The 26,412-nt window shown below is 44.9% G+C and overlaps 1 protein-coding gene across 1 annotated transcript in view; it reads left to right on the top strand.

Moving 5' to 3' along the window:
* The window catches only part of LOC306655844 (acid-sensing ion channel 2), a 395,438-nt gene extending 369,228 nt beyond the window's left edge, over window positions 1-26,210 (top strand). Inside the window, exon 2 of the mRNA XM_079130524.1 lies at window positions 25,852-26,210. Within this exon, the coding sequence (XP_078986650.1) occupies window positions 25,852-26,058 (207 nt within the window). The 3' untranslated portion in view covers window positions 26,059-26,210. The remainder of the gene's footprint in view (window positions 1-25,851) is intronic.
* Window positions 26,211-26,412: the final 202 nt, after the last annotated feature.

Raw genomic sequence — 26,412 nt, 5'->3', positions numbered from 1 at the left:
GCCTTTGAAATGTGGTTCTTATAAATTGAGATGTGCTGTAGCGACAAAACGCATGCCAGATTTTGAAGACTAACTATGAAAGAATGCAGTATATCTCATTAGTAATTTTTTGATATTGATTACATGTTGAAACTGTAATTTTGTTGAAATGATGTATTAGATTAAATAAAATAGATAAAATAGATTATGGAAATTAATTTCAGCCTTTTAGTTTCTTTTCTATTTTCATATGACTTCTAGAAAAATTAAATTACATGGGTACTCAGGATTTATTTCTCTTGAACAGCACTGCCCACAAAGGTGGCAAAGGTAGTATTAGTGAGCTATATTAGAATTCTTAAGCTTGGTTAGTTATCACAGTTACTTAAGGGAGGGGGGTAGGGAGATTATCCTAAATACTGATTCCCAGAATCCTCCCCTAGAGACTCTATTTCAGTAGATTTGAGAATATGCATTTCTGAATATGTGCCAGGCTTTGCTAAAATATGCATGTATTATCTCCTTGAACGCCCACAACCAATCCATGTAAATATACTAATTTTGTGGATGAAGAAAGAGGGGCTAGGGAAGATTAGGTATCTGGCCCAAAGCCTGTCACCTAGTAAGTCATGGAACTGGGGCTGATTCCAGAAGGCCTAACTTCACAGCACTTAGGGTGCATAACTAGACTCTAATGGCCCTGGAACCCCATAAAACCCAAGTCTCCTAATGCCAGACTTCAGGCCCTGAGCCCAGCTGCAGCAACGTCATTCGTAGGCAAAATACCTTTGGTATTTTGGACTCTCAAATAGAAGGTCCCTGCCAAGTTCCTGCAGGGACATCTCTGGAGATGGTGTGGAAGTTGGGTCCACACTTGGAAAAATAGAATCATAGTCCCAGGGAGCATCATAAATGCCTTGGTGAAAAGGGCAAATGATCTCACGGATGATGACACACAATGGGGAGTGTGAGGGGGGCTAGAATGGAGGAAGGAGGGACTGTATAGAGGGAAAAGAGGGGTGGGAGGGGTGGGGGGAAGGAAAAAATAACAGAATGAATCAAACACCATTACCCTATGTAAATGATTACACAAATGGTATGCTGTTACTTCATGTACAAACAGAAACAACATGTATCGCATTAGTTTACAATAAAAATAAATTTAAAAAAATAATAAAATAAATGCCTTGGTGATTATCCTAGGTTCCCACTGCACAGATGGAAAAGTGTGGAAACACACTTTGGCAACATTTACAACTGTGGGAGAGTTCAGTGCCTTTTCTCTGCTCACCAGGCATGTGTTTTGAACTCATGTTATCAGTAGTGTCCTATTCTGAAAACAAAACTTCACGTGAAAACCCAAAACAGAGCCAGGCCTGATGGGGCATGCCTGTAATCCCGGAGACTCGAGAAGCTGAGGCATTAGGATCTCAAGTTCCAGGTCAACCTCGGCAATTTAGCCAGATCCTGTCTCAAAAGAATAACAATAATAAAATACAAAAGGGCTGGGGATGTTGCTCAGTGGTTAAGCACACCTGGGTTCATTCCCCAATACCAAATAAAAATGTTTTAAAAACCCCAAAATATGGACAGTCTGACTGACGTGGGAGTGGACTGGCTAGACACCTGCCCTCTGATCATCCACAGGCAGCCCCTCGGGCTCTCCTCTGCAATGCAGTTGCAGGCCTTTCACCCTCATTTTTCCACCAATAACATTTCCTGTGCTGGATGCATTGAGCACCTAACTTATGCCAGACACTCTCCTATAAATGTTCGACATGCGTGAACTCCTTTAGTTCCTGCCCATAGGGCAGTCACCACCTGCATTTTACAGATGAGGAAACTGAGGCACTTAGTGGTTCCATAACTTGCCCAAGATCTCACAGTGGATGAGTAGGTACCACAGGTAGGATTGAATTCAGGCTATCTGATTGCAGAGTCTGAGAAATTAGATCAAGGCAGTTCATATCCTTGTCACCATGTAGCTTACAGTCTGGCAGTGGTGGACAATCAACTGATCAATAGATAAGTGAAAATTTCATGCAGTCCTGAGTGCAAGAAGGAAATTGCACAGTGGCAAGATAGAAAGGGAGGAAGGGAGAAAGGGAGGGTGCTTGTGGCTCTGGATGCTCGAGGGGACATGTGATCTTGGGCTTGATGGATAAGAAGGGAAGGAAGGCACGGGGAGGCTTCCACACAGGGGAAATAACAGGTGCAAAGACCCGAGGAAAGGGAGCGCTGGGTACTTTGGGAAGAGCAGGAAGACCATTGTAGCTGAGTGAAGTGGGACCAGGAAGAGGAGGGATGGAGATCAGCAGGAGCCTGAGAACTGGCTGTTCAGATGTTCTCCTGTACAGGAAGTCCCTGGAGGGTTGTAAGCAGGAGAGAGCCAGGATCAGCCTTTATTTTCTCTTCATAGATCACTCTGCAATATAGAAAGGATATTCTCTTTAACACATGGTGCTGGTGCCATTGAACATCCACTGGCAAAAACAAAAACAAAAAAAAACAGCTTTGATCTAAACCTCACGCCTTACGGAAAAAGAATTAATTCAAAGTGGATCACAGATGTAAATGAGAAATGTTGAATATAAAACTCATAGGGAAAATGGAGTAAAATCTTCAAAACTTGGTCTAGGCAAAGAGTTCTTAGACATGACTCAAAAAGCATGATCTATAAAAGGGAAAAATTGATAAGTGGAATTTCATCAAAATTGAAAACCTCGGCTCAGCAAAAACCTTGTTAAGAAGATGAAAAGACAAGCTGCAGATTGGGGGGATAAAGTCAGCAAACCACCTACCAGAAAAGAACTCCAAAGTGGCGCATAGGAAAGTCCACCCACCTGCAGGGGGCAGGGCATAGCTGGGGCAGGAGTCCGTGGGGGGCTCCTGCAGGAATCCGCCGGAGAGGCCGGTGGCTTGGGCTGCACCAGAGCGGGAGAGCTGTGATGGGTTCCAGATGCTTTACCTGTGGAGTTCAGGAATTTCCCACGGCTTGGATGTGGATGGGGGACGCAGTGAAAAACTGATGACTCCCAGCCTCTGACTGGAACAACTGGGTCCATGGGAGGCCATTCGCTCAGCCTTGGGAGTGCAGGCAACCAGAGAGGGAAGCAGGGGACACCCAGGACTGTGAGCTGCTGGGAAGGACCTCCATTCACTGACCACCTTCTCTGCTTATCTCATGGTCTGACCTCAGGTTGTCCAAGCCTGTGTTGAATGAGGCTGAGCTCTGTGTTTTCACTCTGTCCTCGAACACCTTGACACAGTAGTTTTAATGCTGTGTACCAGTATCACCTTTAACAAAAATTGCCAGTTCAGCTCCACTTTTGGTGAGTGGGCTCAGAGGAAGTGACCACTCCCTCTTGCCCAACCTCTTCACCTATGCATGTGTCCTCCAGGCCCATCAACCCACCTGTCTCCAACCTCTCCCAAGACGATGGCAGAGTCAATATGGCCCTCAAGAGAGCAGATCCAAGAAATATGCTCATAGACAGACCCCCACGCAAAGCAGAAGTCCTGTGGCCAGCCACTCAGGAATGGTGTGAAGAGGAGTCTGGGGCCCCTTGCAGAGTTCAGCGGCTGTGGGGTCACAACCCAGGCCACTTCTAGCAGGGAAGCAGCAGGCAGAAAATTCACACCTATGTGACCTTCAGAAAACTGTTTGAACATAGGTAACTTGGGAAGCAGGGCTGGGAGAAAAGCGTAGGATAATGGGAGCCCCACCTCACACCTGTCCCACTCAGCGATGGGTGACATGCCTGAGTTTCCTTTGGGGACACAGTTCCTATAATCCTGCTCATTGCCTGCTTCCCCACTTGCTCTGAGTCAGGCCCTGTTAACTTATTATACCCACTTCACAGAGGAGAGAACTGAGGCTCAGAGCAGTTAAATAGCTTGACCTTAGCCACTTGGCTTAGTGGAGCCCAAGAATCAAATCTAGCCTCCCCAGACAGAGCAAGTCTTGCTCCCTGCTGGAACCTCCCATCTGCCCTCCTCAGGGCACCCCACTCCATAGGAGGGAAGCCTGAGCTGGTCATTGGCACAGGGGATCTGTGGACTGAGCCCATCTCCCACATCCTGACTCCTGAGCACTGATGTCTCCTAACTTCCCCCTGTTGAACTTCACCAGCCCCTTGGAATTTGTTGAGATTCTAGGATGTTAAGTGGCTTATCCAAGAAAATGGCCGAGCATGGTTTCAAACACAGGTCTCTCTTGCTCCAAAACTTGCGGGGTGTACCAACCTGAAGCTGCTCTCCTGTATCACCAGCCCCTGAGTGGGGGTTGTATGCTTTGCCCCATCTCCCCAAGAGTGAGATGGATTTGCCCTGGGCCTTTCTGCTTCCCTTGCCCGCTCTTGCTTGTCAGCTGGGGACACCCTGGCTTCGACAGGGTGGGCGGGGTGTCTCATTACTTTTGAGGACAGAGTGTTTCTTGTCCATCTAATTGGGGTCTGTCCCCAGGGGAAGTGGCAGTACCTGGAACGTCAAGACTACAGTTTCTCTGGCCAGACCCCTGTTGGGGTCTAGTTGGTACAATTCACCCACTCTCAGATCTCAGTTTCCTCATCCATAAAACAAAGCAGTTAGAGTCCCTGCCCCACAGGATGGTGTGAGGAGAAATGGACTGGATAGGAAGTGTTTGAACAGTGCCTGGCCAGTGCATCTTCATTGTTGTTACAGTCTATTCTATCCAACCCCTTTGCTGCATAATCCATCTCTCATCCTCTCATCAGGAGGCAGAACTTTCTGCATCGGCCACTTTCCCCCACGCCTTCCACCTGCCCCCCAGCCCAAGGATGCTGGAGAGAAGCTGAGCATCTCAGGCCTGTGGGCCAGGAGAGCCAAAACCTCAGGGAAGGCTGGCTTCTTCATTCTGAACACGAGACAAAGGCCTGAGCTGGCTTTGTATCTAACCGAACTGATTAAGCTGCACGTTAGCTGGGGATAAAGCGTCTTACCAAATAACTAGACTTTTGCTGAGCCAGGATGATAAATTCATTCTTAATGCATTGATAATAAAAAGAGATTTTTCTTTTCCTTTTTTTTTTTTTTTTTTTTTTTCTCTCTCTCCCGTCTGTTAGTTCCCAGAGCTTGGGGGCTTTCTTGTGTTGAACACCGCCATCTAGAGGACATCTCTAGAATCACACTCCCAGTCAGAAGCAACCTTTCTTTTTTAAGATACATCAGAACTTAACACAGTCCATAAGAGGTTCAAAGTAGACACCCTGGGAAGCCAAATGTATTTACAAAATGACTTCCAGTAGTTACTTATTACCCTGGAAAAGGCATCCTTCTGATTGCATGCCCTTCTGCACGGCTCAGTTATTCTGGTGACTCCTCTATCCAATGAGGCTTTGGCTCCTGTGACATCTTCCCCTCATGGAAGCAGTTTTGAGCACCTACTCTGCATTAAGTACCATGCTAGCACTATAAGGTGCACAGAGATGAGCGAGGCATGACCCCACCCTTAATATGTCAATATGGTAATAAGTAAAATAAGCACAAGATGACTTAAAAAATGTAACTAAGAGTAACCTAGGTGTCCTATGCAAATGCAGATGGCTATCCAGAAAGGGAGCTTGGTGGGACTCAGAGGAAGCAAGGAAGGAAGAGGTTAATATGTCATAGTCTACTCTGTGCATCTGGGCGTTGTCTCACTCAATATGCTCCTTATCCCATGAGTTTAGATAATGTTCTGCATCACACAGACGAGTGTGTGGAGTCTCAGAGAGTTAAGCCTCTTTCCCAATGCTACCCAGCTGAGAAGTGAAAAGACCAGAATTCCAACCCAGACTTGTCTGACTTGAAAGCTTTCTATGACGCCAAGATGCCCATTGAAGAAGAAGAAATGGATAAGGAAATTGGTTCTTGAATTATCTCGGTGGTGACAAGGGTTTATCCCTAGGAAGTGAATATGATTTTCAGAAATAATCAAAAAATCTTTAAGTCCAAACCACTCAATGGATAATGGTATTTGAGGATATTTTTTAAAGTGTGAATCTAAAGCACAACGTTTTTTCCTAACTTTGATAAAGTTGTTAAAGGGTATTTTTTGACGTCTGGTAAATAACAATGATGTATGTACGGAGGAGGCATGGCTGGTGGAGATGATGTGGGCAGGTCTGTCCTCTGGGTGCCTCCAGTCTGTGTGCTCAGATCAGCCTACATGTGTGTCTTTATACTAGTGATTCTAGTTCTGAGGCAAGGGCTTATTTTGCAAGTACTGATGGAGGCTCTCCGAAGTCTTTCTGTTTCTTCCCCAGATCTAAACAGGAGCAGCTCTTCTCTGTTTTAGAAATAAAGGAATGAGTTTGAAAAGAGAGAGGTCCCCACAGTGCAGCTCAGTAAGGCCACGGTGAAGCCTATGGGGTGCAGAGAAAACCCACCCTCGGCCGCCCCAACCTCCTCCTATGCACCAGGAGGGGCATGGTAGAGCAAGGGAACTGAAATCCCCATCCTGGGATCTCACACTGGCACACACGACCCACAGTGTACATGATTCAGTGTAGGGGAGCAGGAAGGAAAGAGGTAGTCACAGAAGGCTTCCTGCCAGAGGTGTGGCCTAGGTCCACCTGAGAGAAGGCGAGGAACTGTTGGTATCACTTCCTGTTCACCTCCAAAACCCCAAACTATTACATGGGAAAACTTTTAATAATGTTACAAAGGAAATCTGTAGGCAGCGGGCAATCATGTTTTCTGATGTGTATTCAGTCTGGATGCTCATTTTCCATTCAAGGGTAGCAAGCCAGTTGGTGCAGAGCAGTCTGGACCCAGTCTGTGCACAATAGCCAGGTCCCCGTGTAATTGACCCCAGGCCCAGTTGCTCAGTGAATGTGCCACGTGGGCTGGAGGTGTAGGGTGGAAGTGGGGGCTTCCTTGGCAGCTATACCACCAGGGACTGTACCACAGCAGTCATAGTAAGCCAAAGAGGAAGTCCCTACAACTTTGCCCCCCAAATCCCAAGATGCTCTCTGCTGCACACTCCAAGGCACAGAGGAAGTTACCATGATGAAGGATGATAACGGGAACCATTGCAGCATTCACACCTGCTCCTTTCCCATCTGTTCATCTGCTGGATGATTCAAGGGGGTGACTAGCACCTGCCTTGTAGGAATGGCAGAAGGCCTGAGCCAAGGGCACTGCCCAAGGGAAAGCACAGAAAATGGAGACTGACCTTGGGTGAGACCCACTGTTAGCAGGACACTGTGCTAAGATCACCTCACAGCTTTCTGAGCACTGCCCTTTGGGACTTACCACCTGGGGATTTTCTGACTTCCTCCACTTAGTTATCAGGGGCTCTCCCACTGGCCAGCATTCCCATAATCTGAATATCCCTAATGAGTCTGAGTGTCAATATTCATTGACAAAAACATCGTGGTACCCAAGAAGAAGTATATTTGCTGTATTGTCAGATGACTGTTCTGTGCTGGGGGGGCCATGGAGCTATCTAATCCAGGGATGGTGTACATAGAAGACACTGCTGGTCTCCTGCCATATCCAGATGACTCTTCTTCCTAACAGAATCTTAGTTTTTCTGAGGGGTAAAAATGGATCCAATTAAAATGCTACTTTCTCCAAACTCCCATTGAGTGAGGTAATGCCATGTCATACGATTTTAATCAATGAGATGTAGAAGTCTGTTAGAATTTTTTGGAAAAATGTTTTGTTTCTAGACACAAGTATTGTTCTCTTCCTCTTCTTCCTTCTTTATCCTCTTTCTTAGAAATAGAGGCAGGCAGGAGGCAAAGTGGGACAAGTGTCATCTTGAGCAACCTGGACAACAATGACACTGACGGCCCCTTAGGGAAGGCCCCAGAGTGAAGCCTCCCACCACCATAGATACACTAGAGGCAGACATCACAAGTCAATCCCAGCCCTCTTTCCTAAGGAGCCTAGACATTACCACAGACTCTCATTCAACCCAGAACTCCAAGATTGGCCTACCAATTCATCAAGATTGGCCTTTGGGTAAAATCCATTAGCCATTTCTTATTTGATTTTGTTTTTATTAGAGCTTTATAGTTATACATAACAGTTGGGTGCATCCTAATAAACTCATACATGCATGGAAATTTATTTCAGAACATGATCCCCCCCTTTTCCCTCCCGCCCTCTTTCCTGTCTCCCCTTCCCCCTCCTCTAAAGACTTCCTTTTGCTCATCTATTAATTGATATTTGATTGGTTCTTTATGTTACCTTACCCTTCTCTCCCCCTTTTCTTTATTATACTCTAGCTTCCATGTATGAGAGAAAACATTCAACCTTTGAGTTCTTGAGTTTGTCTAATTTCACTTAACATGATATTCTCCATTTCCATCCATTTACCAGTAAATTCCATAATTGCATTCATTCTTTATGACTGAGTAGAGCTCTACTGTGTGTATGTATATGTATGTACATGTGTTTATCTATATGCAAAAACATACACATCATATATCACAATTTATGTACATGCATGCAATATATATGTCAAAGTTTATTAATCCATTCATCTACTGACAGTCATCTAGGTTGAGTCCATAATTTCACTATTGTGAATTGTGCTGCTATAAACATTGATGTGGCAGTGTCACTGTTATATGCCAATTTTAGACCTTTTGGGAAAATGGGAAGGAGTGGGATAGCTGGGTCCATTAGCTGAACTTTGCCTTGAGCAGACCCAAACTTTGCTTTTACCCATCATTTTTAATAAAAATGAGGTCTCAGGAATTAAAAAATAGAGAGAGAGAGAGAGAGAGAGAGAGAGGAGAGAGAGAGATTGATTCTGAAATAATGAATTAATGTTGCAGCCAGAGTTGGAAGTAGGCTCCTAACTCCTGTCTGCCTGATGTGATGGGAAGAGTCCAAGTCTGGGAGACTGAGGCCCCCAGTTCTTATCTTGACTGTGCTGCTTCCTCTCTGTGTGACATTGAAAATGCCATTTCACCTCACTGAGCTTTCATTTCCCTAACTGTGAGATGGAGATAATGCCACAGACCTTGCAGGATGGTTGTGAAGACTAATCCTATGCAAGAGGAATTAAATTGTAAAACATCAGTATATCTGAGTGAGTCTCTCTCTCTCTCTCTCTTCTCTCCTCTCTCTCTCTCTCCTCTCTCTCCTCTCTCTCTCTCTCTTTCCTTCCCTTCCCCAATCTGGTACAATTCCAGAGAGAAAATGGCCCAAATTAGAGAAGCATTACGAGAAAGCGAGGGAAGAGATGGGTTTGATTTGCCCAAAATGAATTATATTCACTCCCAACCTGCCACCCTCCTGTATGAATTTGTAACTTTGCCAAAAACGAGAAGAATCTCGCTCCCTGCTCAGCTGGGCAGCAGGTTCCCTGCCTTTGGAGTTTTAATGACAAGCTAGGTGTGAAAATTTATTAATAGGAAAGAAACAGCTCACCTCTGTTGCTTTTGCTTTCCTTCCATCCACCCCACCTCTAGAATGTAGCTGCAGGACCACAAAAGCAGTTAACGATATGCTGGGGGGGAAAAAAAAACACCAAAAAAGTAGTCAATATTTTCTGAAATATTTCCAACTCCTATGCAATTTAAATTTATTAGGTACAAAATTGTAAAGTTCTTTAGCAAAACAGGTCATCTAGCATAATCTCAGGAATTAGAAGCACCTTGCTGTCTATAAACTAAATGGCATTAAAAATGTGACTTGTTGGGCTGGGGTCATGGCTCAGTGGTTGCTTGCCTAGCATGTGGGAGGCACTGGGTTCGATCCTCAGCACTGCATAAAAGTAAAAATCTTAATTTATTTTTTTGGGTGGTGCTGAGAACTCAGTGCCTCACACATGCTAAGCAAGTGCTCTACCACTGAGCCACAACCCCAGCCTGCCTATAAAAATAAATAAATAAAATAAAGGTATTGTGTCCTTCTACAACAACAACAAAAAAATTTTAATATGACTTGTGCATATCCTCTTCAGTGTTCTTGTCTGCAGCCGGGAGAGATGACAGCAGCTTCCATTTATTAAGCACTTACTGTGTGCAAGCCACTATACTCGAGACTTTTTATTATTCTTATTTCTATTAAGCTATGTTTACCTCCTGCCAACAACTTCATTAGTTAGTAGTTATTACTATGCGTCTTTCAAAAAAAGAGGTTAAATTACTTCAACAAGACCACACAGCTGAGAGCTGAAGAGCCATTCCCCAAAGACAAGTCTTTGCATTGAGTGTGATACAGTAACACGACTAGCTGATAGCTAACTCCACATTCATTCCCTTTCTTCTTCCTCTTCTAAAGTTCAGGTGGTTGCTGCACAAATGTGTAAAAGTGATGTCTAGTGCCGATCTGACCAAATGCTCCCTAAGAACCTTTGCTGGGTGTTTGCAGGCAAGAGACCCCAGCAGGCTTGTTCCTGCAAGTCCAGCAAACGTAGATCTGTGGAACCCAAGAGATGCCCATGGAAGTTCAGTGGGGCCTCATCTGGGTTCAATTTCACACACAGACACATGTTCAAAGAACAGGGACACAAAAGAAGGAGAGTGAGGAGAAAACAAGATATGTCATATAAACATAGAGTCAAAGAGATACCCAGAATTCCAGAATGACCTAGAAAGAGCCACTGGGCAGCATTCATTCTGAGGGCTCACACCATAACTGCCAATATTAGTTATTAAGAATTTTAACTCTTGGCCTGGCCCTAGATTTGTGTGGGATCAAATCTCTTATCACCACTGATCCCTTGAGCAGTAAAGTCCCAGGTATCCCTCCTGCTGATGTCCATCAACCCTGGGTGAACAAATCCAACTTAGACCACAGATGCTATTTTGTGCCAGAAGGTGCTATCCCTTCCTGTCTGCAAGTACAGAGCCTTGTCAGAGACCTCTCAATTAGTTTCTCTTCTGGAAGACAAGTTTTGCTACCGTCCCGGGGGGGAAATTGAAAAACCAACCCTGCAGGTTTCAATCTGAAAAGCATTAATTCTATGAAGTATTTCAATTCTAACCAAGGAGAGTGATAAAGCTGTAAGCACCCAGCAGATGCGGGATGGGGAATTGCCGTCTCCACGGGCTTGATTACAGAGAATTGGTTCCTGTTCAAGAAGCAGCTGGCGACAGGGGTGAGAGGCAGATTTACAACCTGGAAAATGTGGTGGGGTGCCTGGAAAAGAAATTAGCATCATCAAACAGCAGTCAGAGTTGGCAAAGAGTGAACTTCTACATGCCCAGAATTGTGGTGGGTGCTTTATTGTCAAAGAATAGTAGTTGTGATAACAACTACATCAACAGCAATGAGCTTATATTGAATCTTGCACTCGCTGCCAGTCACTCTCAAGGTGTTTTGCAAATGCATCCATTCACTCCACCTGTGAGACCACCTTTCACTTGACTGAGAGAGATAATGGGGTTCAAGGTAGTAAACAGTGATCTGCAGAGCTAGAGCTAGGAGTCCAGTCTACCCCACCTCAAAGGCTCACTTTGAATTAACTAAGCAAATAAGCTCTCCATCACTCTTACATTGGGACAGAGAAAGCAGTCAAGTTTGAGGACTTTGTTTCCTGCAGTCCATCACATGAGGTGAAGAATGATATAAGTGACTGGCCACATGTCATGTGGAATCCCTTTAAAAATCCTAGCGAACCAACCATTGGGATTCTTAAACTCCTACTGAGGGCCTCCTGTCTTAGAGTTCAGCAATTGCTCAGTCTGCTAGGGACAGAATGTTTGTGTCCCCCCTAAAATTCACACGTTGAAGCCCCAGTCCCCACTGCAGTGTGTCAAAAGACTAAATTACAAGAAATTGAGCAATAGATTCAGTTGACTTATTCACCATTCATGAATCAGGGAAGCCTTCACTCTGCAAAATTGAGTAAGAGCTCACATCGAGCTATGTTGGGATACTGAGTTTTGAGAGGAAACAGAACAACAGGGGAAGACATGGGTGGGTTAACGTGAGGTTGCTTTAGGTTGCTCTTTCATAAGGGTTGGTGATAAAGGGCTCCCTGATTGCACTGACTCAGGTAGACTGGAATCTCTATTCTGGGGAAAAACTGGTCTATTTAGGGGTCTATCTGCTTCCTTAATTATTTACTGTGGCATTTAGCATGAGTGAGTCAATTTTGGTTTGTTGAGGCCTAGTGCAGTGCTCAGTTCAAAGCAATGATATCCCATAATTTTGCTACTTGGAGGTGGGCCTTTGAGAGGTAATTAGGGCATGAGAGTGGTACCCTTATAAATGGGATTAGTGCCTAGGAAGAGAAGATGTGGAATCTCCTCCTCTGCTCTTCAGCATGTGAGGACACAAGAAGAAGGCCATCTACATACCCAGAAGAGGCCTCATCAGACCAGATCTGCCCTGTACCTTGATCCTGGACTTCCAGCCTCCAGAACTGTGAGAAACCAATATTTGTTGGTTAAACCCTCCAGTTTCAGCTGATTTGTTAGAGCAGCTCGGACTAAAACTGAGTCCAAACCCATTATTTGACAGATGAGGAAACTGAGGTCCAGAAGGGAGAAGTGACTTGTCAGAGGCCACCAAGCAAATCGACCACAGATGTAGCGTTGCAGCACTGGCCTCCTATCTCCTAGATGTCACTCTTTCTACAACAACTCATTCCACTCTGTCCTCATCCACCATTTCTCACATTTCATTGTGAGAATTTCACCATTTCCAATAAAGAAAATAGAAACACATTTCTGATCTGATTTCTGTACTTCTTCTTTCCAGACTTAAGGTTTTTTCACCCAGGGAGGAGCCACAGATTTTTCATTTCTTTGTGGATAGGCAAAGGTGGCACATGAATCTCTGATACTATGTCTGGAATAAGGGTTCATGTACAGAGGAGTCCCAGCCTGAGAAGGAAGAATACCTTCCAGGCGTAGGTGTACATCTCTGGGTCTCCCTGTGCCCATGGTGAGACATGGGACAATAAGATTTCAACCCATATTGTCCAGTTGAAGTAAACAGGAAATGGACAGGCACAACTGGCCTCTCTCTAAGCTGTTTCATCTCCTTAGTTGGAGTACCATTTCTGGGCTTGCTGTGGATTGCCAGAAAGAGAAGCAAAAGTGAATTGTGTGGTGTCATTATTCTCTCTTTAAGCATCTTGCATTGAAGTTCCGAGATTCTAGATCTCTTAGATAATGGAAACAGGAATTCTGCATTGTGTTTTAAATAAAATGTTAGAGTCACTTTGTTAAAATGTATATGTAACTTTTTGCAATAAGGAACGCCTTTAGCTATGTTCCCACTTCTAAGAGAATCTATGCAGATGTTGCACGGTTTGAGTTAATTGGAACTAAATCAATGAAGCCACATCCAATGGGTTAATTATCTCCAGACTGGAGAATAAAATTCATGCCTATGGCAAATAAAGTTTACAGACTTAACTAACACAGTTTTCAGAACAAATATTCTAATAAATGCAGTGTCTTAAAATAAATATTCGTAATATCCAGGTTACAAGTCAGTTGGCCTTAGAACTTTTTAAATCTTTCAGTAAGTTACAAACACCCCCTTATCCCTGGTGGTGTATAGAAATAGAACCTTTAGGTTAGGACGAACTGACAGAAAACTAAGTAAAGATTTAACTTGAATTTTATGAAAATTGGTAGGCAGATATACTCTAATCTCTGTTGTCATATGTGAGCTGATTGTCGGTTAATTGATTCAAAGGTACCTTGTGTTCTTAAAATTTGTGTCAATAACATCTTAAAGTATTTCATACTTCCGGCTTAAAAAACAATTTTGTGACCTCTGATTTCAACTTTCATTCATTTTTTATTTTATTTTATTTTTTTACTTTCATGTGTGTGTGGTGCTAAGGATCAAACCCAGGGCCTTGTTCACACTGGGCAAACATCCTACCACTTAGCTACAACCCCAAGTCCTCACCTTTTTCTTTTCTTTTTTTTTCTTTTTTCTTTTTAGTTGTCGATGGACCTTTATTTTTATTTATTTATATGCGGTGCTGAGATATGAGCCCAGTGCCTCACACATGCTAGGCGAGTGCTCTACCACTGAGCCACAACATCACCCCTGACTTTTTCTTTTTATAATAAAAACTAATTTAGGTAGCTTTGGGGATTTTTATTCCTTCACTTACTAGTTGATATTTAAACATATTTGTATGAAATCTGTCACTATGTCACGCACACACAAAGCTGAGTGGCTTTTCTCCAAAAATCATAAGGCATGTTTCCAACAGTCTGATTTAAGACGAGACCCACATCATGCAGGAAATACACTTTTGAAAGCTCTGGCAAAGCCACAAAGAAAGGAAGGCTGAAACTGAGGTTCTTTAGGGTCAAGAGTGGTACCCCTTTGAGAGGCTATGCCTTACATCACGAGGCATCAGAGATGGCACAAACACGAATGGTATGAATCTACATTATGCACAACCATAGAAACGAAATAATGTACCCCATTTGTGTACAATGAATCAAAGGCAGTCTGTAAAAATAAATAAATAAATAAATAAATAAATAAATAAATAATAAATAAGTAAGTAAATAAATAAATAAATAAAAACAGGGTTCTCAAACATGAGCCTCAAATCCAGCCACCAGGGCAGATGCTCTGAATCACACATGCCAATTTGCTACGAGCTACTTCTCGGATGAACTGCACTGTGCAGACTGCCCCAAGGCAATTAGCAACAAGGATGTTTTTCCATTTAATGATGGTTGATAATTATCATAAGCAAAACATACAGGCCTCTGTGTATGCATATCTGTCTGTGTCAATGTCTTTATTAGGTTATCACCATCAAAATCCACCAACCAAAAAAAATAAGCTTAAGAGGTGGCACTGAGCAAGAGTGGACTTTAGTGTTGCCACCCAGGATGAGCATTTGCTTACTGTTCCACCAGGGATCAAACTGGAAACACAGAGCATAACTCCACATACAGCCTCAGGTTCACCAATCAAGGATCATTTTTCTTCAAATTTGTCTGACAACTGATCCTACCATTAAGGTAGAGAGCTAACATCAGGAAAAAAATATATAGGTCTTCATCTCAGAGCCAAGCGCTACATACCCATGCAGGACATACAAAAGAGGCAACAAACAAACACACAAAGCAATCCCAGCACCCTTGCGTGTGTAAAGGCTGGCAGTTGAACAGTTGGAGGAGAATTGTTCACAGTGTTGCCCAGTATTATGCTGGGTGGTTAGCTAGACTGCTCTTTCCACCTCAGAAGTGGATTCAAGGAGAATACTCACAGTATGACATGCCTCTGTGAGGATCCTGAACCACCCACAATGGCAGGACAAAGGTGAGCTCCTAAAGGGTCCCTCCTGGGCCGGTGACTTGCCCCTCCCTAAGCATGTGTGCTAGGAATAGAAGTCAACATGGCGAGTGTCCCAAGAGATCCCATGAGGAATACATGGCCACTCCCAAGAGTTCTGCTGGGCCATGGACCCCACCAGAGGGGGCTCCAAAGACCTCACTCATGCACCAGGAGGAAAGCTCCATCTTGAACATCTCCTCCAACTTCAAAGCCAGATCATGGGCAACCACAGGTCAAGTAAAAATGTCCATGTTCTCTATCTTTCTCAAATATTTGCTGACTTCCTAGAGGGTCCAGGAATAATCCAGACCAGGTGGAAAATAAAGGACTCAAGCACGTAGCCACTTCCTATTCTAGGCTTCCAGAGGAGCTAGCAAGAAGAAGCTTGTTCTGAGTTTTAAGAATTACAGGGACTGGACACTTTATCACTGAAATCACACTATTTTGAGACTAGCAGTGACCAAAGGACTTTTCATTTCCTGAAAGTGACAGGAAATTGAGGAACCTGCTGAGATATCCTCTTTGAGGAGACAAAAAGGGTTGATAAAGTAAGTTTGCCAGACAGTCCAGAGAGGGGAAAAACAATAAAATAAGCTGTTTCACACTCACACCCCTATCAAACTCCACTCTGTCACCCCCATGGTGATTTGTCCCACAGTCTTTCTCCTGCAGAGCAGAGATGCTAGGGTGAGGGTGGGGTGCTGACCTTGATGCTGGATGGTTGTTGGTTGTGATGGACAGGCGATTGTATAGGTCAGCATCAGATGATGTCCAAGAGGACGGCTCATAAGAAGAAGCAGAGATCAGGCGTCAGGGAGGGAATGGGAAGAGGAAAAGGTCAGGCATGTGAATGGATTGATGTGGGGGGGGCAAGGGCTTGTTTTCATGATGTTCTCACACTGAGATTCAGAGGCACCAGCTGATCCAGCACAGGAGATTCAGTAAGGGGAGACTCATCAACTAGCAAGGCTTGAGAAAGGGCAGGAGGGCAGGGCAGGGATGAATGTGAAGCAGCAGAAAGCTCCTCGTGCAAAAAGCAAGCAAAATAATTACCAGGAGTAGTATTGGGAAGAAGCAGCAGAGGGGCCTGTGCACATAACAGGGCAGGCTGTGCTGTAGCACCAAGCACCAGGAAATTTCAGGGACCTTAGATAGGTCCAAGTGGGTTGGCTGGGGATTTCACTCTGGATGGTCCTCACTCTGGGACACAGTGTAAAGAAGAGGCTATTATTTAGATCATGCTCCATGACTGTAGCAGAAGGAAGAGAAATAGGAAGACAAAATGTTGTGTCCCCCTGCAGTGACTCCTAAAACTTCCTCCTGGAGTTGACTCACCTCATCTCCAATCACCTTTCTTTGGCCAAAGCAGGTTATGGAGTGTACTCAAGTTCAAGAGAGAGGGAAAGAATAACAAGCCTAGAATGCTGGAACTGGAAACAAGGGAACCATACTGCAATCCATCCCAGTGCCCCAGGAGAAAGTAAAAGGTCTTCTGAAATTGGAACTGGAAAAAGTTCCTGGACATAGTAAGGAAGATCTGTAATACCTGAAAGCTTAGGGCTACAGATGGGAGGCTAGCTCCCACAAGAGACCAACCTGACCTGCCACTCAGATAACCTAAGCTAAATGAACAAAATGGCCAGGTCATGAGCTTAAAGCTGTGTTCCTCTCCATTCATCCTTTATTCATCCACTATATAGATATTTATTGAACACATACAATGCACTAGGCAAGATGCCAATTCCTGTAGAGATATTAATCACCAACCAAGATATGTGATCTCTGACCTCTAGGAAATCAGACGGAAGACTCCTATCCCAAGGCCTCCTCTTGAGTTACAGAAAGCAGGGACAGTATGGCTGAGAGGAAAGAACCCTGGATTTGGAGACAGAAGTCCTGATTCTTGCTCTAACTTAATGACATAACATTGGTCAAATTCATTATCCTCCGTAGGCTTGTTTTCCCCATCTTATTCAGGAAACTTGTCATTGCTAAGGATGGGGTCTGGTCTACCAGCTTAACAGAGCAACAAGGCAGAAGAACAGAAAAACCCCACAAGAGACTGGAAATCATGGGTGAGATTCCTCTCCATGTTTCCAGTCACTCACTTCTGCTGCTCTGTCCATCTGCAAATGTCTCTCCTCCACATGTTCATATCCAACCATGACTGCTCCGTGCAGGGCCCTCCGTGCCCTCCTCCCCACCAAAGGCATCATCTTTAAGTCCAAAGCTAACAAAACCCAGAAAGAGAGAGAGAGAGAGATGTTTGCCCTGGACTGTCTCATATATCCATTGCGAGTGCAGTCAGCTACCTGGGGAGGAGTCATGTGTCCACTTTGTAAGGACTTTCTGAAAGCAGGAGTAGAATAGGTATCTAAAACATGGGGCTGGGGAGAAAGCAATGGGCATCATCTATTCATGGAGCAGTTACAAAATGATGACAATCATATCCTGGTCATCATAACCCTGCATGCAGTAATACTACTTCTTTTCTGAAAACTGTGTTAGTCAGTTTTCCACTACTATAGATAAATCCCTGAGAAAAATCAACTTATAAAGAGAAAATGTTTATTTTGGCTCACAATTTTGGAGCTTCTGATCCATGATTGGTTGGCCCTGTTGCTTAGGTCCTGTGGCCAGGCAGCATGTGATGGTAGGAGCATGTGGCAGAGCAAATCCAGTTACAAACCATTCAGGGAACAATCAGAGTAGAGGAAGGGACCAGATGCCATAATCCCCTCTGAATGCACACCCCCGATGACCTAAAGACCTCTCATTAGGTCCCACCTCCTGAAGGTTCCACCACCTCCCAAGAGCACAGCTCTGGGGCCTAAACCTTTGTTCCTTTGGGAGACATTCAAAATGCAAACCATAGCACAAACCAAACTACAAATCATTGTAAAAGTGACATCAGTCTACTCCCTAGAATAATAGCTCCTATGACCCATCCTTTCACCCTTATCCAAATCCTTCCTCATTCAAGGGCTTGGAGAATGGGGTATCGGCTGTAATCCTGGAGCATGTTCTAAATGGTTGATAACCTTTTTGTCCTGTATGGTTTCCTGGGTCCCCTGGCCCAATGTAGGATCAAATCCTCCCAATAAATCTGTATCTTGATGCTCCCATGTCAACATTCTTCTCCAGCTGGGCCACCCCCACAGCCCTCCAGGAGCAGACATGCCATGCTCAGCATCTGCTGTCTCTTGGACCTGAGTCCTGCTGTGGGCACTAAGATCAAATGGTCCACTCAGCTCTCCTTGCAGTTTAAGGTTTCATCTTGCTGATATTGTTAGTGAACCAGGATTCCAAGCCTTCCTCTGCCCCTGCCCACTGTCCTCACTCAGTTCCTTCCCATCCCCTCCTTTGCAAGAGGGTCAGGCCTCAGTGGAACTGATCAGTTGGCCTTGAAATCAAGGCTCTGGAAAAGGAGAAGCTGAAAAAGGTAGTTGGGCTGGGGAGGTCTCAGGATCTGGGAAAGAGGTTGTGCTCTCAGCTGCAGGGTGGGACAGCAAGGAAAGGCAAAGGACAGTGAGCATGAAGACAGTTATGGTTGACTGGGCCTGCCTTCCATCACATGCATGTTTCTCCCTTGACTGTGGCATCCTTTTGAGTCTGGGTCACATGTGCCATGACTTCTGTAAGCTCAGGCCTTTCATCCCCAGCTAAACTCTCTCTGGACAGTTGATTGATCTTTTAGGCTGGCACCAGGCCATACCACAACAGCAGCACGACCCTGAGGCTCATTGGTGCAGTCCCGATGCCCAGTCAGAGTGGGCATGAGTTCAGGCCAGGCTCTAGAGTCCCTGCAGAGCCTCGTCCTTCAGCCAGCACCTGCTCCAAGGTGGCTGATTACCTACAATTGCACCAGCAGATTCAACCCAAGTGCAGCTCAGTTGCTTTGAGATTTTTACCACCCAATGTGGGTTCTAAATCCATGCTACAAAATCTCGATTGTGCTGTCTTGGGGAGTCTATTCAAGGGAGAGCGTATGGATCAGCAAGTGGGTGGCAGGAAGCTTGTACAGAGAGGGACGGAGGAAAAAAAGAGACTGAAAATGAAAACTGAAGTGTCCTAAACTATTATCCCAGGATTCAGATCAGACAAATGAGAAAGGCCAGGGAATCTAACAGGGGTATGTAGATACCTCCATTGGCCAAACCCACTGCCCCGGAATCTAAGACTGGTCTGTTAACCAAATATTCTAGAAGAAACCTGCACCTTGTTCAGACTCAATGCATATATTTTACTTCAGAAGTTTGTTACCAAGTAGGGCCCTAGGGGCAGGTTCACTCCTAAATGTGGGGAGCACAAGCAAGGGAATAAATGGCCACCCACAGACCACAGGTCTGATGAGTCAAGAGGACAAAGTGAGACCATTCCCCCAGAAAAATAAAATATGTTCTATCCTTTTGCTTTAGGAATATATTCTCATAATTACATATATCAATATAGATAAAGCAAGGTTATATGTGTGTGTGTGTGTGTGTGTGTGTGTGTATACAACTTGCTTGTCTCTCTTGCATTATATATAGATATTAAGAATCTTGCTATGTTTACATATAAACATGTGATATATGTGTAGCTATATAAAACATACATACTATATATAAACACACACACACACACACACACACACACACACATAATCTGGCGATGGTTTTTATCAGACTGAAAATCAACAAAACATCAAAGGCGCCTGAGTTCAATTTTTACTGCACATATCTGGGTGTTCTGTTGACAACCCACTGCAGTTTGGATGAGTAATAAAGTGAAAACATACATTATTTATAAGTATTACATATTTATCCCATAAAATTTATGTTTTCTTGTCTTCATACCAGCAAAATCACTAATTGTGTTGTGATGGGCAATATTTTTGTATAATATGGGTTTTGTTGAAAGCCATGTCAGATGAGACAGCTTTTCTTGAATCATTGAGTTTTTTTTTTTTTTTAATTCATTCCAATATGGACAAATGGCTCTGCTGGGATGGTTGGAACTGGGATTGTCAATGACTGTATTAAAGCAATGTGTAGGTTCAAAAACAAGGCTATAAATTTTATATAAGGTTCAAACAGCGCAACAGGGCTGTGTGTGATAATTATGTCCCAGAAAATATTAACGCTGTGAATTTCATGGAAGATCCCTCTCTCACATCACGCTTTTCACTAGTTATTAGAGCGATGTCTGTGAAGAATCTGTCCCACACTCCACAGAGGTTCCAATTACCTATGTGGACACACACATGCAAACACATGCCTACGCACAGGAATTTGAGAACAAAACAAACTACTAGTTATTATTGTGACACGGCCTTCGGCCTCCACCTGCAATGCTTGTGATTTTGTGTCTGCCTCCCTCTGTCCTGAGCTCCACTGGAACCTCACGTGGTAACCAAAGAAGCAAGAACGCAGACCTTCTCTTTACACAAGGATCAACTGTTTTCATGGTATCTGGAAGGAAGGATTTGACAAGGTAATTAATTTCCCTTTCCACTCGCTGACAGCTTCTGCGGCTCATCCTCTTCTGTCCCTCTGGGGCCGGCAGCCTCTTGGCATGCATCGCCTGGAATTCAACATAGCTCAGGTTTGGGGGATGCAGGGTGAGAGATGGGTGGAAAAGGCCTGTTTCCTTAGACTGATAGTCACAAGTGGTCAGTAAGTTTCTGTGTTGCTCTATATAATTGCTGAACTGTACATCTGGAGGGCGGAGTACAGAAAAGGATTTCTAGACATTTATTTTTAGTGTACCATTTATCTGTGGGGCCCTCTGAAAACATAGGGTCCAGCGCAGGAGGGCTAAGAGCCGTACGGCCCACCCCCATGTGGGCTTAAATAGAAGTAAAGAGCAGCCCAGAAGCGCCCTGACCTCTCGCCTATCACCCAGGCCACAGAGGGCAGCACCCTCAGGGAGGGGGAGAGTCCAGCCACAGAGGGAGCGTCCACCTCTCCTCCAGCAGGAGGGTACGGGAGGCACCAGGGGGAACTAACAAGCCAGAAAACACCTTCACTTCATTCCCATTAGCATGGGGACAGCGGCTCAGCCACAGAACGAATCTGCCAGCATCTCACTGCTCTGACTTGTGCTTGGGCTGAGGAAAGGGGAGAGAAAGGCAGGGGGGTTCCAGCCACTGTAGGAAGCTGGTGGCAGATTCCTGAAAGTTCCCTTCCAGGTCTCAGCACTGGAGTCCGCTGCCTGCTCCTTCACCAGTGGCAGGACCTGGGAGGCTTGCGACACACAGAAACCTGGCTCTTAGGGAAGCAGACTGCCTCTGTGCGGCTGTCCTCGGAGATTGCGTGCTCTACTGGGTCACCCAGTGCCCTTCACGGAGTGATAAGATCTGGCACACTCTGCATGAGGGGTGGAACGTATACTGAAAGCAAAACCATTCTTGGTCCTCCAAGAGTTTACTGGAGAACAGGAGGCAGCCTCTTGAGGAGGAAATACAGCCTATGTGAGAACAAACATGCACAAAGGATGTAGAGAGGACCAAAGGAACCAGTGACCTGTCAGGGGACAAGGTGTCAGGGGACATCCACAGAGAGCTGAGCCTTGACAGGCAGCTCAGGTATCCCAGGAGAGCTCTGAGGGCCTTCGTGATATGCAAGGCAGCTGCCTCAGCATGGGTGATTGATGGTGGGCAGGGAAGGGGTCAGGGTGGCCACATGACCTGGAGCACCTGCTCCAATCTCGCTGAGCACATGTGTGAATGGCCAGTACACCCAGTGGATAGCCCGGCTTCCTGTTCCTCATGAAATTGAAAATTATCCCCAATCCTCTGCCTATCAGCATGAACAAGCTTGATCTATGATCAAGATGTAACTTTCCAGTGGACCAATAGGATTAAGTGGCAGGGCCTACATAGGGCCTGACCTTGGCTCATCCGTGACTCTCTGGAGCCTTTTGTCTGGTGACTGCTGATCTGTTTGATGCCAGCCTGCCTGCCTATGGTGGCATAGCCAGCCTTGGTTCTCAAACAGCTGCTGGCAGAGTCAGCTGTGGGATCTTCCAGACACCAGCCCCTCATATGATGAGTGTGCCCCAAGCTGACTTACTAGGATCGGCAGATCAAGGGGCTGTGGCTTTGGGATTATGAACTTGGGTGTAAGACCCCACACATGGACCAGGAGGGACCTATGGCAGACATCAGAGCTCAAAACCAATCTCCCCTCCACTGTCCTGCCAGGTGCACAGGTGGGAACCTCACATGAGGGTGGAACTCTCCTTCCTGCAGCTGGACTCAGGAGAGGTTTGGGAGCCCCAGGCCGGGGAAGGCATCCCCTGCCCCTGGCCCTGGCCCGCAGGGATTCTGAAAGCTGGAGAGCTACCAGAATATTGGACGATCTCTTTGAGAAAGTGAGGAGAAATCCACACACTACTCTTAGGTAGCAGCCCGGGGACATTCCAAGGGAGGGACAAGAGAATCAGGAAGAAGCCATCTCCAGTGGAGGATGCAGTATGATTTCCTATGGTGGCAGTAATAAATCACCCCAAACCAAGTGGCCTGATGCAACACAAATGTATTCTGTCACAGTTCTAGAAGCCAGAAGTCTGAAACAGGCTCTCCTGGGCTGAAACCCAGGTGTGAGCAGCACTATGCTCCCTGCAGAGGTTTCCCTGCCTGGCCCAGCTTTCGGCGGCTGCCACATTCCTTGGCTTGCGGCCACATCGCCCCATCTGTTCTTCACATTGCCTTCTTCTCTTCTGCAGCTTAATCTCCCCCTGCCTTCCTCTGCCTCCCTCCTATGAGGACACTTTTGATTACATGGGGCCCACCTGGATAATCTAGAATAATCTCCTCATCACAAAATCCTAGACTTCATCCCATCTGCAAAGTCTGTATTGTCACATAAGTGATAGTCACAGGGGTAAACCCTGCTAAGGTAGGACTAAGTGTGTTTAGGGGGCATTCTTCAGCCTACCGCAGATGCTGAACTGTTGCTAACTCGTTTATTTGGTAATTCAAGTTTGAGCCCATACTCTGCCTTAGACGGGGGACTCCTCCTGATAAAGGATGCCAACATGCATCAGACATGGGCCTCACTTTCCAGAACTTTCAGTGTAGCTGGGGAGGCAGATGCATCATCAGTTAGCTGCTCCAGGAGCAGAAACCTCTCAGAGGCCCGGGAGTGAGGCCTCTGAACTAATACAGGGACCAGTCTGCCAGGCTTTTATTCAAGAGAGCTTAGGGTTGCCCATCTGGGAGTGTCCATGTGACAACGAAAGTTGGTTTGCTAGGGACCTTCACAGGATGACAAAAAGGACTGTCTACCTGCACTCTCCATACCATTCCCCTCTGCCTTCACCCCTGATGTTCTGGAAACAGAATCTGAGAAGGGCCTATGCTCTGGATGAGAGAAGGACAGAAAAGTGGACAAGGAAGAATTCAGACCATTTACCTGCTAGAGAGCAGCTGTAGAGCAGGTGGAGGAGGAGGAAAGCAGGGGGGCTGGAGGGAAGGAGGAGTCTGTTCCCCCTTCCCACCCTGCTTTTGAATTTGCTTTTGTCTCTTCAATTAACAGGCTGTTTTAGAGAAGTTTTACATGTATGGAAAAATTGAGCAGACATTTTAAACTGTCCCATATACCTTCTCTTCTCCAATCTAGTTTCCCCTATTGTGAACATCCTGTATTGCTGTGGAGCATCTGTTAAAACTGATGCACCAATTTTGCTACATTATTTCTAACTAAAGTCCATAGTTTGCATTAGGGTTCACTCTCAGTGACAAATATATAATGACATGCATCCACCATTACAGTCTTGTACAGGATAGTTTCACTGTCCCCCAAATCCCCTGTGTTTATCCCTTTCTTCCCCCAACCCCTGGCACCCCCGATCTTTTTTTACTGTCTCTATAATTTTGACTTTTCCAGAATGTTACATACAGTTGTTGAAATCACATAGTATGTAGCCTTTTCAGACTGACTTCTTTCATTTAGCAATGTATTTGGGATTCCTCCATGTCTTTTCATGGCTTGGTAGCTCTTTTACATTGCTGAATAATATTCTCTTGTATGGATGTACCACAGTTAGTTTATGCATTGACCTATTAAAAGACATTTTGGGTTTTTCTGTTGCTTCCCATTTAGGAAAATTGTGGATAATTTGCTGTGAATTTATTTTTTTGTTTTTTTATTTGTTCTAATTGGTTATATATGACAATAGAATGCATTTTGGCACATTGTACCCAAAAGGAGCATAACTTCACATTCCTCTGGTCGTACATGGTGCTGAGTCACATCAGTAGTGTGATCATACATGCATGCAGGGTAATAAGGTCTGTCTCATTCAACCCTCCTTCCCATCCACACTGCCCCACCCCTCCCCCCCTCCCCTCACTTCCCTCTGCACAATCTAAAGTTCCTCCATTTTTCCTTCCCCACCCCCCAACCATGAATCAGAATCTGCTTATCAGAGGAAACATTTGGCCTTTGGTTTTGGAGGGATTGACTTATTTCACTTAACAAGATATTCTTTAATTCCATCCATTTACATGCAAATGCCATAATTTCATTCTTCTTGAAGGCTGGGTAATATTTTCCATTGTGTATATGTACCACATTTTCTTTATCTGTTCATTTGTTGAAGGGCATCTATGTGGGTTCCACAGTTTAGCTATTGTGAATGGGGTTGCTAAAATCATTAATGTGGTTACATCACTGTAGTATGCTGATTTTAAGTGCTGTAAACATTTGTATGTATGTAAATGTAAGTTTTCAACTAATTTGGGCATGTAGTAAGAATATATTGGGGCCTGGTGTGGTGGCACCAGCAACTTAGGAGGCTGAGGCAGGAGGATCACAATTTTAAAGGCAGCCTCTGCAACTTAGTGAGGCCCTAAGCAACTTAGCAAGACTCTGTCTCAAAAATAAAAAATAAAAAAAATTTTTAAATGAAAAAGGACTGGGGATATGGCTCAGTAGTTAACCACCCCTGGGTTCAATTCCCAAATTGTGTAATAGATATTTGGTTATATAAGAAACTGCCAAGCTGTCTTCCAAAGTGGCTATACCATTTCTAATTTCTACATCAGTGGAGAGCTCTGTTCCTACACATCCTTGCCAGCATTTGATATTGTCAATGTTTTGCATTTGGGTCATTTTAATAGGTATGTAGCGGTAGCTCGTGGTTTTAATTTGCAATTCTCTAATGACATGGGATGTGGAACATCTTATTTGCTTTATCTGCCATCTATTCAGATCCATACCATGAAGTCAGAGAAAAAAATGGACCATCAAGTCACGAAAAGACATGGATGGAGTTTAAATGCATCGATACTTTCTATTTTTTCTTTGGTGACTTGTCAGATTATTTATCCACTTTTAATTGGCTTATCTGTTTGTAATTGCCTAATTTCACAGGTCCCTCATCTACATGTGGACACAGCCTTCTCTCAGACACCCGAGGCACACGTTTCTCCAGTCGTGGCTTGTCTCTTCATTCTTCTAACTCTCCCACCTTAAGTTTTTTGGCTGGTGGAAGTTCTAGGCATGTGCAGTGTGCCGTGCTCCAGGAGGAGGAAAGGAGGTCATAGGGAGTGGTGCTGAGATTCACTTTAATTTTCTTCAAGAGATAAGACGGGGGAAGCACAATCCATGTTCAATCTTAATTTTAATATTTTTTGCTCTTTGAAAGGACCGTCCCTCAAAGGGGCCACCAGCCGGGCGACAGCCTCTCCAGGGTTTTGCCTCTGCAAAACTGATCCTACATCACAAAACCATTCATGTGCCCATCTCTCTGCCAGAGTGTAAAGGACTCAGCTCATCCCTCATCGTCCCCCTGTGCCTATTCGGGAGGACAGTGCTTAGCTGGCAAGTGTGGATGTCGCAAGGACAACTTTAACAGGAGTCAAATCAAAAGCGTCCTTTTCCTTCTATGCCTTCTCCTCCCTCTGGCGTCCCTAGACTGCCTGAGAAAAGCTCAAGTCCAGGAATCCCACTGGCCATCTGGTCTTCCTCTCAACAGGCCCAGAACGCCCCCTAAGTCTTCCAGTTCTACAGGCCAGTCCATTCTCTGCAGGTGTAACTGTCTCATTTGGACTCACCCAAAGCCATTCTGCACAGGAACCAGGAGAAAGTAGGCTCAAAAAACATCAGGATCTGAGTCGAAAAGAACCAAAGAAACATGGAATCGAAACATCATGCAAAAGAGTTGAAAAATGGAAACGATGAAAGGGGGAGGGATGGAGAAATATTT

Source organism: Sciurus vulgaris (assembly GCF_902686455.1).
Source record: "Sciurus vulgaris genome assembly, chromosome: 3".
NCBI lineage: Eukaryota > Metazoa > Chordata > Mammalia > Rodentia > Sciuridae > Sciurus > Sciurus vulgaris.
This window is presented reverse-complemented; position numbering and strand designations above follow the sequence as displayed.